At 39.7% G+C, this 14,570-nt stretch overlaps 1 protein-coding gene across 2 annotated transcripts in view; it reads right to left on the reverse strand.

The window, feature by feature from the left end:
* The window catches only part of FSTL5 (follistatin like 5), a 560,578-nt gene extending 551,575 nt beyond the window's left edge, over positions 1 to 9,003 (reverse strand). Inside the window, exon 1 of one of the 2 annotated variants that reach the window (XM_006121877.4) lies at positions 8,588 to 9,003. In XM_006121877.4, the coding sequence (XP_006121939.3) occupies positions 8,588 to 8,652 (65 nt within the window). In that variant the 5' untranslated portion in view covers positions 8,653 to 9,003. The remainder of the gene's footprint in view (positions 1 to 8,587) is intronic. The other variant, XM_006121878.4, reaches the window with a different exon arrangement.
* Positions 9,004 to 14,570: the final 5,567 nt, after the last annotated feature.

Raw genomic sequence — 14,570 nt, forward strand, 5'->3', positions numbered from 1 at the left:
AATTAGAAGCACCAGAGCATTCACACTAACATTATTTTGGACGTACAAGTTCAGGAATATCATTATTTCTCATGAAAAGCAGGACTACAGAGTTCTGATTCCATGGCCCCTTATTCCAAAACAACGGGCTTGGTAGCATGGATGTATCACTTACAAAATCAACCTTGATTTGAATTTCAGATGAAGTTCCAAGTGTAGATTAGGCTTCAGCAACTATCTGTTCCCTCCTAGTCAGGACTACAAGGACCACTGAAAACAGTGAGGCTACGTCTACACTATGAGTTTTGCCAGAAAAGGCAATGCAAATCAAGTCTGGATTAGCATTTTCTTGTGCTTCATTTGCATACTCTCTTCTGATCCATTTTTGCAGTAGGGGTTTTTGTGCAAAAAAGAAGTAGTGTGGACGTTCCTTTTTTTGCACAAAACCCCCTTTTTTGCACAAGATTGCTATACCTCATTTTTTGAAGGATAAGGATCTTGCACAAATAGGGGTTTTTGCACACGTCTTGTTTTTGCTCAAAAAACCCTAGTGCAAAAATGGATCAGAAGAGAGTATGCAAATGAAGTGTGAGAAAATGTTAATCTATGCTCCATCGCTGTGTCTAGACTGCATCCCTTTTCCGTAAAAGGGATGCAAATTAGACACATCGCAATTGCAAATGAAGCAGGGATTTAAACTGCAAATGAAGCAGGGATTTCCTCTGAAAAAAAGGAATAAGGGATCTTTCAGAAAAGGCTTTATTTTCCGAAAGATCCCCATCTAGACTGGCGCTTTTTTCCGGAAAGCTCCGAGCCGGAAAAAAGCGGCAGCCATGTTTATGCAAATGAAATGGGGGGGATTTAAATCCCCGCTTCATTTGCAATTGCGATGTGTCTAATTTGCATCCCCTCTACGGAAAAGGGATGCAGTCTAAACACAGCCCATTTGCATTGCCTCTTCTGGCAAAACTGATAAAGTAGACGTAGTCTGAGAGAAAGCCTGCTTTTCACCATGAGGTATTTAGTCTCATAGCTTCATTCTCCAGGGTTGACAATTCATCACCTTTCATAAAATAATTAAGGTTCTGATGAAAAGTTCAGGAAGATCAAGGAGGCAGTTTATTGACTTGGATATGCTGTGGAACAGGACCTTAGTATGGGAGAGAAGAAAAAATAGTCACTTCTGAGAAAAAGGAAAGAAAAAACAAAACTGTTGCATGCAGAAGTTGAAAAGAGAATTAAAAATAAAACTTAAGGGTGAGACTCCGTGCTTGTAGGAAAATATGATCTCTCTCAACATGAATATTAAAGAACTGTTCTCACATAGATACATATGGGAGTTATTTGCATAAAACCCTCCCTACTGCATCAATAAGAGATTAAACTCCTATATCGATGGGTGGAGGAATAATCATTAAAGGGTTTGTTCTCTTGTTCATGTGCATACTTATCTCTCAGTAACATTCACTAGAATTCAGCACTCAAGCATTAAAAGAGCAGATGCTAGTATTTGTATTTATGCATTAACTTTTATTTTAAAAGTTCAAGTGTATCACCCATACATATGGCATTGGTGGCACAGACACACACAAAAGAGAGAGAGAGAAGAATCAGGCCTGTGTTTTCCAAAAGATATAGTTTATCTGATAGTCTATTTAGAAAAACAACATGGTATCATTTAAATGATATCTTATTTTTATTGGGGGGGGGGGGGGAATTTCATGAAGAGATTTCAATTTCTGAACAAACCCTTTTTGAGAACTATTTTGAAAAATGTGGGGAACTTTTATCGTGAGCATATATAATTAAATAAATAAAGCAAGCTGGCAAATAAGCATGATTTCTTACACATAAGAACTGCCATTCTAGATCAAGCCAAAGATCCATCTTGCTTGGTATCCTATGTCTGACAATGAGCAATATAGGAAATTTTAGAGGAGCAAACAAAAAATACTATAGTGGGGGGAGGGGGGGAAATCCATGGGTGACGATTTTTTCCTAACCAAAATCAGTGGTTGGTTTATGCCTGGACAATGATTATGTGCATCTCTTGATAAAGTGTTCCATTTATATGTACTGTATTTGTGTATGTTCTTACTATATGTGTCCATATCTTTTTTTTAAATCTTGTTATCACTTGGCTTCACTGATAACTTGTGACAAACTTCAAAGATCAACTATGTACCATGTAAAAATATCATTTAATAACTTTTAAATTCGTTTCCACACAATTTAACTGAATGTCCCTTTGTTCCCATGGTATGACAAAGGGCAAATTGAAAGTTACCTGAATTATCATCTCTCTGTCATTCATTATTTTATAGTCCTTTATCATGTCCTCTTTTTCATCTTTTTTTCCTATTATAGTAGTTTACATCCACATCCAATAATGTTGTGGCCCATTTCTGAACCCCACATATCTCTGCTCTTTTAGAGGCTTCCTGAGATGAGAGCATCACTGAACACAATATTTACCATATTATCTATTTTCTCTCGCATTCTTTGTACTACTTAATATTTTGCTTACAGAACTTTTTTGGCTGCTGTTTCATGCTGAGAAGAGGATTCCACTGAGCTGTTCAATGATGCCAAATCTTTTTTCCTGAGCAGTAACTGTTAATTTAAGTCCTGAAAGTGACACTGTAACCTGGCTATACAACATTGTACTAAATCAAATGTATAGTGTAACAGAACACAAAATATTATACCTTGAAGCTACTCAAGAAGCGTGAAAGGCAAATTATTTATTTCCTGCTACAAATTAAGAGCACCAATTTTCTCTTCTATTTAATTTTCCATTCCTTCATACTAGATTTGTTTTGGTGTAACTGCGAGCACAATCAGACCTAGAAGATTTGTCCAGGTAATTAATGTGTTGAATTACTTCAGAATTCTATGTATTTTCAAAAGAATTGCATGATAGATAATAAATTAGTTTCTATCTTTTTATTAAACTTTTATAGTAATAGAATATCCTGCATTTTGCTACAAGATAAACCATACATATTATATAATTGAGAACACAAATATTCAGCACTACTGAATATAAAACTATTTTATATAGCTAAATATGCCTTTAGAAAAGCTTAACTTTAGACAAACAGGTTTGAAGATTTGTCCTTATTACAGTGTAATACAAAATTGCATACTTAGTGGTATAAATATTTGAAAGTTATTACAAAACTTGCTTTAATAAAATCTATTTAAGCACAAAAAGTTATGAAATAAAAATATATTGAAAATATATTTTATGTCTTCCCTCTAACATTATTCATTGAGTACTTTAAGTTTTTCTGAAGCCTGTTCTATAAAGCTCTGTTGGACACCAATCTCAATTAATTCCAATGCAAATAAACTGTGAACTTCAACCTACTTCAAGTAATAAGTGACAGAGAACTGGTCCTCAGATTTAACTCTTCATATTCTTTTAGCACCTCGTGGCTTGGATAATCTGTTAATACCCTGTACAATCCAAATAAAGTGCCACTAACTTCACTTCACATATGTCAAAAGGGTAATTAATTAAATCAAGCAGTTATGCCTACTTCATGGTTTATTTCTGGAATAGCAAAGGGAAATCTCTCAGTGAAAATTATCTTTATATGACACAGAATAATAAATGTATAATTCAACATACGCTCAAATCACCTGAGAATCATAGTTTTCTGGATCCAGTAGTACTGATTAATTTGAACAACACCAACTACTCACCTTACATCCCCCATAATACAGATAACAGTGGATGGAAGATGTTGCCAATGGGATGGAGGTATTCTCTGCCACGTGAACAGTGAAGCATTGTTCTTATCCAGATTTCTCACCCTTTGTTGTTCAGGCAAAGGCCGATCAGAATTAATGATAACATGCCTGTTACTTCATTCAGTGCATTTTTGCCACTTATACTTTTAGTGCAAACTCATAGCTACAGTATCTGTCAGCAAGAAGTGCAGGAGAAATTGGATAGTGTGTCAGTAACACAAAGCTTGGGCATAGAATTTGGAAAGTGAACACCACAGTGTAGCCATAGGGAAAAGTCTAATTATGGTATTGTGATAATATCTCCTATTTTGGCTGGGACAGTCAGGTTTTTTAAAAACCCTGTTTCTGCTATGCTGACTTTTTTTTTTTTTTTTTGCAAAAAATAGGAATTAACCCCCAAAAATGGGGAGTAGAGGACTGGGGGTAACAGGATGCCAACCCTATGCAAGGGTGAGGGAAGCAGGGCTCAGGTAAGGGGCAGCTAAGGCTCAGGTGAGAAGCAATGCCAGACTCAGTCCAGCATGCCAAGCGACATCTCCAGCTCTGCATGGGGGTACACTGAATGTAAGTGAGAAGCTGCTGTGGCTCAGACTAGCCAGTTATGATGTCCCATTTTCCCTTTGAGAAATACAGTCAGCCTGAATCGGGGTGGGTAATGAAATGGCGGTTACCCTCTAGCAGGCTGCTGTCTCTATATGTACCTGAGCCTACATAGGCATCAACAATTGCAGCTCCCATTGGCCACAGATAGCCATTCCTAGACAATGGTAGCAGCGGGAAGTGACGCGGAGCAAGACACTGCTTCCCACAGCTCTGTTTGGCTGGGAACAGCAATCCACAGTGAATGGAAACTGACATCTCCCATGCCTGTGGAGGCACAGGTAATTATAGCAGCGGCTATCTCTGGTGGTAGGCTTCCCTCTAAGCTGTGCAGCAGCACAGCTCTGCAGCTACTTAAACAGCCATGACCAGTCAAGCAACTTTGTGCAGGGAGCCCTGAGCCCCGACTTGGTGGGGCTGATTAAGCAGCTATGGAGCTGTGATGCCACACAGTTTAGGGGGAACCTTGCCTGGTGGACAAGATCCAGCCCGTGGGCCAGAATTTGTACATTTCTGTCCTAGATTATGGAGAAGAGATCCAAAGAACCATTGAGAGTTGGTTAAGTCTTCCTGTGGGCAGAGAACAAAATCAGGGAATTTTGGTGGATAGGGCTGATTTCCCTGAAGACTAGGCAGTAATAGTAACTTTGACCTTAATAATGTTAGAGACTATAAAGGAATTGAATGTGTTTAATCATCACTGTTTTTAGAAAATTGGACACCCACAACTCTCCAGTGCTCTGGATGCCTTACACTTCTGAAACCTGGTCTTTTTATTATCCAGTATAATGTGTTTAATGAAAGTTGAAACTTTCAGTAAAGCACACAAGAGATCTGATGGTCTTTTCTTTCTTTCAGGAAGAAAAAAATCCTGTTGGATCAATATCATGACAACAATTCCCAAACTTTTGATTTGTTATCAGATACACCAATGCTTTGAAATGGCTGCAGACTAGATGAGCAAGTGAATATAGTAAGCCATCTATTTTGCTTTAGAATTACATAATGTCATTGGACAAGTTATAGTAAATAATATATTGATTGCCTAGTTTAATCTAAAAAAAAATAAAAAGACCCATAAATCACCCTTGAGAGATTTAGCATGTTCTATTCTGAGATCACTGCAACATCCGGCAATAATGATGTAATATTGCAAACTGAAAATTGATTTTTTTTTCTTTTTGCTCATGGACAATTTTTGCATGGAAGTTTTGAATCTTTAAATTTAGGCCATACTCAGAACTAGTGTAACTGAATACAATGAAGTTCTTCCCCTTTATTTCAGGAATGAATTTTAAGGATGGGCATTATCATGGAAAAAGGTGACAGGATCTAAAGCATAGCACTGTCGTCAGAAGAAGCTAGAGAAGTTAATAGAAAATGTACATCTTTTACTTTGTATAGAAATTAAGAATAGTGGTTGCTGCAGATGGAAATTTGTGATTAATGTATTGTTTATGGGTCTTAGGCGAAATATTTGTGTTTTAAAGACATACTGAAGGCTAGACAATTACAAAAAAAAGTACAGAATGACAGTTCATTATAATTAGATCACAACAGAAAAAAAATCTTTCAGAGTAAGACAGACAACATTCACTTGAAACCCAATCAATAACTTTTAGTTGCCATTGTGTAACTCAGCAAAATAATTGCATGGCTCGCAAAAATATGGTAAAAATTACTGTAAGACTATATATTGACACTGATATAATCCTTGCACATGATTTACAAATACATTCACATATTGGGGCAGTGATGGCAAGGCTCACACTGCAGCCTTTAGTAAATAGGAGGTTTTGCTGAAATAATTACTTTATTGTAAGGACTTAAAATGGGCAACAGTGCAACTGTGTTAGTTTGGGAATAAAATATACCAGAGATTTTGCTGTGTAAGTATAGTTTTCATTGGCTATCAAGACATAATTTTGTAATTTAATTTAAAGTTGCAAAAACTCTAACAAATCACATTGTTACAAGTATATATGTGTGTGTGTGTGTGTGTATCTTTCGGAAAGATGAAAAATGACTGTTGCCTAATTACACAAGGTGCACAAAAGAAATATTTATGGTCACCACTAAATTATGCTTACATTATATGTTAAAAATATCTGTCTGAAGATAGCAATACCATTTTACTACTTGGAAATTCTCTTCCTACTAGGTAAAAGATAACTGTTATTTTTAACTCTGATTCATAGCTCTTAAAAAAAGCACCATAATGTAAACCACACAGACATATAATGAGGATTTACAAGAGGTACAATAAGAATTTACATGTTGTAAATTCTAAGTACATAAGTTATCATATGATTAACCCTAACACCACTTGTGATGCCAGTGAATTCAATTCATCATTCCTCATGTGAGTAGTTCTTAATCTTGCAGCAGTAACACTCATGTTAATATGACTTTCTGTGTGTGAACAGGGACAAGTCAAGTGAAAGGCTTAGGCCTTTTACATGTATATTTCAATATTACAAAATGTGGTGGTTTACTTCATTTTATTTTAAAAATATTAAGACTTGTTCATGTAACATGTTTCAAAATACAGTTTTCATAATAATAATGCAATTTTTCTTTTAAAAGCAAACTTCCTGAAATTTCACACTTCTAAAAAGGACAGGCAGTAAAAATAAATAAATAAAGGATGAAAGTGTTTTTACTTTATGAAAAACCCGAACAGATTTATAAACAAATATATGCAGGAGTTAAAGGAGTTAAGAGATACAGGCTTTTTCTAGGATCATAAAGGTTAATAGTCTATTTGAATGCTGCATATAAACTCCTCCTCCCCCCCTTTTCTTTTCTGTGGGAAGAGAGGAAGTGCCTCTTTATAAATAGTGAAAGGGAAAATATAATTTCTTATGTGTCAGTAATGGGGTTCAACACCACTAAATTCAATTAGAATATCAGCATTAAAAATTATTTTTCTGAGTTTATCAGCTTTTTAAACATTACATTTCAGCATGCCTGCATTGCTGCCAAGTAGCCTTACTTATGTTGTAGCTTATATGCACTATTACACTTCAACTTTAAATAAATAGTACAAGCAAAAATGCTGCTGTAATAATGTGGTACGCTACTTTTTCTGCTTCTGGAATGAAGCAGATAAATGGAGATTACTTAATGTTTATAGCTATTCAAGGTATTTGTACATTTGGAATAATGTTATGCAGCACATGACTTTTAGATTTTGACTCTGAAGAAAATTAATTGCAGTGGTCAGAGTAATAAGGTCACAAAATGCAGGATGGGGACTTAATTTGTCTCCCTATTTCACCCAGTCATCTCACTGGCACTGGCCACAAGCAGCACCAGTCAATGCATTTTAGAATCAGCATTTAGCTCCACACACACAAATCCCTACTCTTCTCCGGACGCTGAGAATTCACAGAAGCAAGCAACGCATCTTCAATAGCAAATCCTTAAACGGAGCAGAGCACTCTGCTAAACATGCCAAAGGTTAAACGCTGCTGAAACAGCTACATTTCATCTGCCTACGCTTCCCAGTTCCATTCAATTACCAAACAGCAGCAGCCCCGTAATACAATATAACACCCTACTATTGAATCAGAAATTTACATTTACATCCACTTCTAGCCTAGAGGAGGGCCTGAATTCACCAGTCAATACTCGAGCAAACCAACCATAACTTCCCAAACACCCACCGTTTCCCCTATCTACCTTGAGGAAGAAGCGAGGAGGAGCCCTCAGAAAGATTTCAATTTTACAAGTTTGTTCTTATGAATCACCCTAGGGCTCCACTCCTCTTTTCAGCCACACATACAGACACCAAGGCAAACATCAGGCATGTCTTTTGCAAATCCTCTCTAATTCCTACTTTGCTCACTACTTCCCAGGCTGACCTTACATCCCCTCGGTCCCAGGCGAAATCTGTTAGAGATTTATGAGCCCCCAAAACTGACATCTTCTCTAAATCCTGTCCATTAAAATCCATGAAAAAAACAATGCCCGATTTTACACACTTGGAAATATTTGAAACCCCCAAGCCTATAGAAACTTTGCAACAACAAGCAGCCCCCAACTTCTTATTCTGCATTCGTCTCTTGCGTGCAGAGCCCATTTTGATCCGGAAAGCTGCTGAAATCTTTCCTAAGTGTCTCCTTTGCACTGACTGGGTGGAGGTGGGGGCTAAGAAGCCCACAACTTTGCACCTTCTTTTTTCCGGCCAGTCCCCCTCCCCAACAATTAGACGACCGTTTCCATTCCAACTGAGCTTCCTCCTTACCTGGTCGAAGAGTCACAAAAGTCACCAAGGAGAACACGATGTGTCCTTTTGCAAGAGCGGTGCATGCAGAAATATTTTTCCCCCCACGTCCAAACTGAGATCCCGAAAAGGAAGCCTTTGGGAAAACACTTCGGGTAAAACTCTGAAGCAATCTCCAGGAACTCGTCTAGCAGGGCGCCCCGGAGCAGCACAGCGGGGGGATCTCTTCCAGGGCCGATTAGCTCCTTTGCCAAGTTGCTCCTAAGTGGGTGTGGGTGGAGCGGGAAGGGGTGGAGGCGGTGGAGCCTTTGAGGAGGGCGAGGAGAGGGGCCGGCGTGCGCTCCCAGGTTCAGCACCAGCAGCGCCGTGGACAGCACCCAGCTCTGCTCACCTCCAGTTTGTTTCAGGCACTGAACCCGCCTGGCTCTCCCGCCTCCTCTCTCCCCGGCGCTGCCACTCAGCCCCGGCGTGTCCCGCCTTCCCCCTCCCCAGCCGCACGTCAGCCCTGGCTCTTCTCTCATTTGCACGGACGCCGAGGAGGAGGGGGCAGGCGCGGGCATCAGGAGCAGCCGGCCATAGCGGGGACAGCCAGAAGCTGACCGCCCTGCCTGGCCAGCCGTAGCCCTCCCACTGCAAAGCTCCAGCCCAGCCCACGAGCAGCCTCCGCTCAGCAGGCTGCTCCTTCTCTTCGCATTCGGATGGTCGCTTGTGTGCGCCCAGGACTCAGGGATCAGCAGCCTCACAGAGCTGCGGGAGCCTGGCTCCCTCTGCACGTCCAATTGCCTCGTCGTGTGCACGTGCTGAGAACTGTTTGGGGTTGTAGAATGGGGTGAGAGACAGGACCCCCTTCCCTTACTTTGGACCCCTAATAAGTAACTAGCGCTTCAGCAGCCTAGCTGAGGTGTTACAATACTGCACCCACCATCCAGCCCCCTCCGTTGAGTCTCCGAGGCAGCCAAACCAGGCGCTGATCGTCTGCAGGGGCGAGGGGAGAGAGATTAGTGTATGTACGTGAGAGATTTTCCAGCGTGGGGAAGGAAGGAACAAGTACAATCAACACAACCTAGCAAACAGGTTCATCTTGAACTGCTTCCATTCTAAAGGCAGCATGTATGCTATGCAATATGTATTAGATGGAACAGGTCAGATGGCTAATTGAGATTATGTCTACACACCAGCTTGTTTCGCAATAATTGACCTGAATCTGAAATAACAAAGCATGTCTACACCGCAAGCCATTATTTCAAAACAACATTGAGTGGGAGGTCTTTTTACTCCTACTCCCATAACCCTCATTTCACCAGGAGTAAGGGAAGTGGAAAGAAGAGTGTTCTTCCTTCCACTTCCTGCTGTGTAGCCAGCATCAAAAGCTGAATTAAGCAATTTCTACTTCAGCTACACAATTGCTGTAGCTGACCTCACATAGCTTAATTCAAGTTTTCAAGTGTAGACTACCTAGAAAGACTAAGTATGGTGGAAGTCCTTGCACAGCCTGTAGCAGTAATCCCTACTCTACACACACACACACACACACACACACACACACACACACACACAGAGAGAGAGAGAGAGAATCATGTTTTAGTGGTCCAATTGTGAGCTCGAGTTTTCACTATGGTAAGAATGCTAGCATCTGAGGCTGTAGTCACAGGTAGGATTTGTTTTTTTTAGTTAATGCACATAAGGAAAAACATGACCAAATCCATTAGGATAAATTTAAACAATCTAGTAGCACCTTAAAGACTAACAAAACATATAGATGGTGGTATGAGATTTCATGGGCATAACATATTAACAATTCATTGTTTTTTTTAAGTATTTCCAGTTACAAACTAACTCAGCTACCCTCTCTGAATCCATTAGGATACTGAGCTCTTGTAAAATGAAGTTGGTCCTTTTAAAAAAGGGGCAGAAACAAAGTACTTTACAGCAATAGATTATCTAAAACGTTAATATTGTCAGAGAGATCAAGGACTTATGCTAAAGTTAAAAAAATTGAGATAGTCACAAAAATACATTTTATTAGAGAGAAGTTTAACAGTTTGATATGCTTTAAATTAATGATAGTAGATATTAATCTTTTTTTCTTGAAAGGGTTACTGGTGTTAAAACTATAGATTACAGGCAGTCCCCGCGTTACGTACAAGATAGGGACTGTAGGTTTGTTCTTAAGTTGAATCTGTATGTAAGTCGGAACTGGTGTCCAGATTCAGCCGCTGCTGAAACTGACCGCCAGTTCTGACTTACATACAGATTCAACTTAAGAACCCCAAGCTTCCCCAAGTCAGCTGCTGCTGAAACTGATCAGCGCTGATTCCAGGAAGCCTGGGGCAGAGCAACTCTGCCTCGGGCTTCCTGTAGTCAGCACTGGTCAGTTTCAGCAGCGGCTGACTTGGGGACGCCTGGGGCAGAGCAGCTGGGGTGCTGCTGGGTTGCTCCAGTACCACCGCTCCTCGGCGCTACTGGACCAACCCAGCAGCACCCAAGCTGCTCTGCTCCAGGGTCCAAAACAAAAGTCTGGTGTGCTGGGGGAGGGGCACACTAGCCGTGCCTCCCCCCCCCCAGCAGACCAGGGACACGGGGAGCAGAGCCGCAGCGGCAGCGGGGTACCGCGCCTCTGAGGCTTTGCTCTGGCAAAGTCTCAGAGGCGTGGGAACCCGCCCGCTGCTGCCGCTTCAGTCTGGGTGCCTGTGGTCTGCTGGGGACGGTCCCCAGCAGACCACAGACACCCGGACTGGAGCAGCAGCAGCGGGCGGGTTCTCGCGCTTCTGAGGCTTTGCTCTGGCAAAGCCTCAGAAGCGCGGGAACCCGCCCGGTGCCCCTGGTCTGCTGGAGACGGGCACTAGAGCAGCTTATGAACGGGGCTCTCTCGCCCCAGAGCTCGCAGGTAGCAATCCTCTACCTCGACCTCCGGGGCGAGAAAGCCCCGTTTGTAAGTGCGGATCCGACATAAGTCAGATCCGCGTAAGTCGGGGACTGCCTGTACATACTTCTGGCTTTGGGGGCTAATGCATGTTCCAGATTAAAGTATTAAACTCTCTTTACATCATCCATGACTAGGTTGAGACAGACTCAGGTCAGCTGCAGTGATCTATGGTAGCATGCCAGATGAGTGAATTAGCCTTGCTGCTATATGTAGAATCAACATACGTAGCAGCAAACAATAAGGTAAATATTTGGATATTCTAAGTGATTAATTTATTTTTCAGTATATCTGATTTGGCACAGAACTAGGTAAACACAGCATTTAGCTTTAAGAATTCAACCATTCAAAAGTGGGAAAAAATACAATTTCACATTATGATTGTGTTTATTTTGGTGGCGGGGCTTTTATATGCATACGCAGTCAGGTAAAGTTACTGTAAACAGGAACATTACTCATAAGACTAGTCTCATTAACCATATACGTAGTCATATACATGGCCCTGCAAAGGGACATATCTTCAGCCTTGATACATCCCCCTTGTAGGGACATCAATCGTGTCATAAAAGCAAGATTAACTGACTTAGAGGATTCTAGATCATCCTCAGAGGGCCAACAAAAGCTGGCACTACTGCAGCCCTCTTGTGACTTACAGAATAGATAGAGAATGGGAGATTGTTGAGCACTATTGCATTGTTGAATCTTCTCTTTCTGGAGCACATGGTAGAGAAGCATTGAAATGTCCAGTAAGCTTTCACTCCTAACACCTCAGCTATCCCAATGCTGCCCTATATTTTTAACGAATTGACTTTCTCTTCATGTTCTTGTTTCTTTCTTTTTGAGGCACCTGCTGTGACATCTCATTTTGCAAACTCCCATTTAATTATATTTTTAATGGTTGCAGTACATATATTGTTTTCCCCCTTCTTGCATCAGTTATCATGGCAATATTTGTTGCTAATTAAATATATGCTTATTTTGAAAACCTGAGCTTTGCATCTTCCAATGGACAGATGAGGTTTCCTATTTTTTCATGCCAGAAAAGTAGGCCATATAAACATTTTGCTTTGTGGGTAAATTAACTAAGACTTTCTTAATTATTTTAAGCAAGCAATAGATTTCACTATCCCTACTCACTGCTGGAAAGTCCACTGAGTTTCAACTATGTTACAGTAAAAACATACACTTGATGACTTGTACCTTGCTCTAACACATAACACATTATGGAGAATGTGTTCTGTACTATTTAGCAATTATTTATTAAGTAGAAGGAATTGCTGATGCTCAGTTTCATGTTTCTCCTTTACAGGGATGTTTAATTTAGTCTTGCTAGGTGCAGTGTAAATACATCACAACCATGTTCTTTATTGTTCTGTTTAACAGTCCTAAATGCATGGATTTACCTTTTGTTTCCATTTGGTAATCTTAACTGTTTTGATCAAAGCATTTACAATTTCCATTTCTTTTGATTTTCTTGGAAGATTCTGTGATGCATTGAAATTCACTGCAAAGTTGCCTTACTAATTTAAGTCTACTTGAAAGATAGCGTTGTTCTTTGTTGTTGTGTTTTTAATGTTTTGTGAGGTTTTTTTAAGGCTTCAGCATACTAGTACACCACCTGTAGGATGGACATCAAAGATTCAGTACATAAAAAAAGGAAAACAATGCAAGATAATTCTTGATTAAAGTTGTTCAAACATCAGAGACTATTTGTCCAACATATTGCTTTCATTTATTACGCACCAACTTATATCACACTTACGATATGTTGAACAACTGGTCCATTTTAGTCTGACAGATTTGTGTCTGTTTTGTTATCCACAAATGTTAAGGGCCTCTTCTGAATTCTTTGCATTAGAAATTTTAAATGCAACAGGAATGCAGAATTAGAACATGAAAGTTCAAGAACACTAAAGGTAGTTTTGTTTTTGCTTTGGTTATCTTTTCCTTTTTTTAGTACTTATGTCCTCTTTAGTCAATTCTCTATAGTTGGGGCTTGTATTTTGCCTCCATTTCGCTATAGTATATCAGCATGCAGCCACAAGAGAGTTTCGGAGGGACAGATTTTGTCATCATTACTCATATAGAGTTGCACTTAACTCCACAAGTCATCTCAATGACTTAAATGGGTCAAGGTAATACTACAACAGGAGTAGCTAGGACACAATAATGGGTCAAATGATCATCCAGTGTTTCTTAGGTACAAGTGAGTTTCTTATTGAAAGTTCATAGAAGTCAATGGACAATCTCCTTGAATTTTCTGTGTTTGCTTCAAGCCTTAAATGTAGTACCATTTAAGAGTGCCAATTTTCTCTGTACTTTTTATAGTCTAGTTACAAAATGCTCAATTGAAATAAACTTTTAATCTGCAGTATACCTTTATTTTAATAAGTATTTAATAGTTTTATCAAGTCACCTTAGATTCAGAGAACGTTAAATTTGTATTTTTCTCAAGATCAATAAAGTTTACCCCCTCTTATTTGCTACTTTGTAACATACAAGAAAAAAACCTGAATGATACTTACAAGACGAATCCAAACATTCTTTAAATCAAGTCAATACAATGATTTTAAACACATACTTCATATGCCCTAATTTCTAGTCACTTTTACATATTGATTTCTCATATTAATTGTCTCAGGAACTAATGTTAAAGAGATACCTTAAAGGGCTAAATTATATCCAAACTCACCCTCCATTCTGCTCTAGTCACTTTGTGCTGCTGAAGTGGCACAAAGTAATTGGGACAAGACACAAATTGCCAGCACAGGAGAATTTTACTGGTATAATGGTGCTGGAGGTGACCAGACTGCCAGCTGAGCCAGCTGCCTTGCCTTTCCCCTTGCATAGGAAGGCACCATCTCAAAGGCATGGTGGAGCAAAGTTTTGCTATGCTTAATTCTTCATTGGTATAAACTTGTAAAGGCACTTGCTTAATACTAATAGTGTAATTTAGAGTGGCTCTTGCACCTATGTCAGATTACAGAGTTACAGCTGGTTCCCAATTGTCTCCTCTCCCTTCCATCACTGCATCCAAGAAGAGTAGAGATAATGATGAGAAACTGGCCCATTGAGTAATAT

This window comes from Pelodiscus sinensis, chromosome 5 (genome assembly GCF_049634645.1).
Source record: "Pelodiscus sinensis isolate JC-2024 chromosome 5, ASM4963464v1, whole genome shotgun sequence".
Classification (NCBI taxonomy): Eukaryota; Metazoa; Chordata; order Testudines; family Trionychidae; genus Pelodiscus; species Pelodiscus sinensis.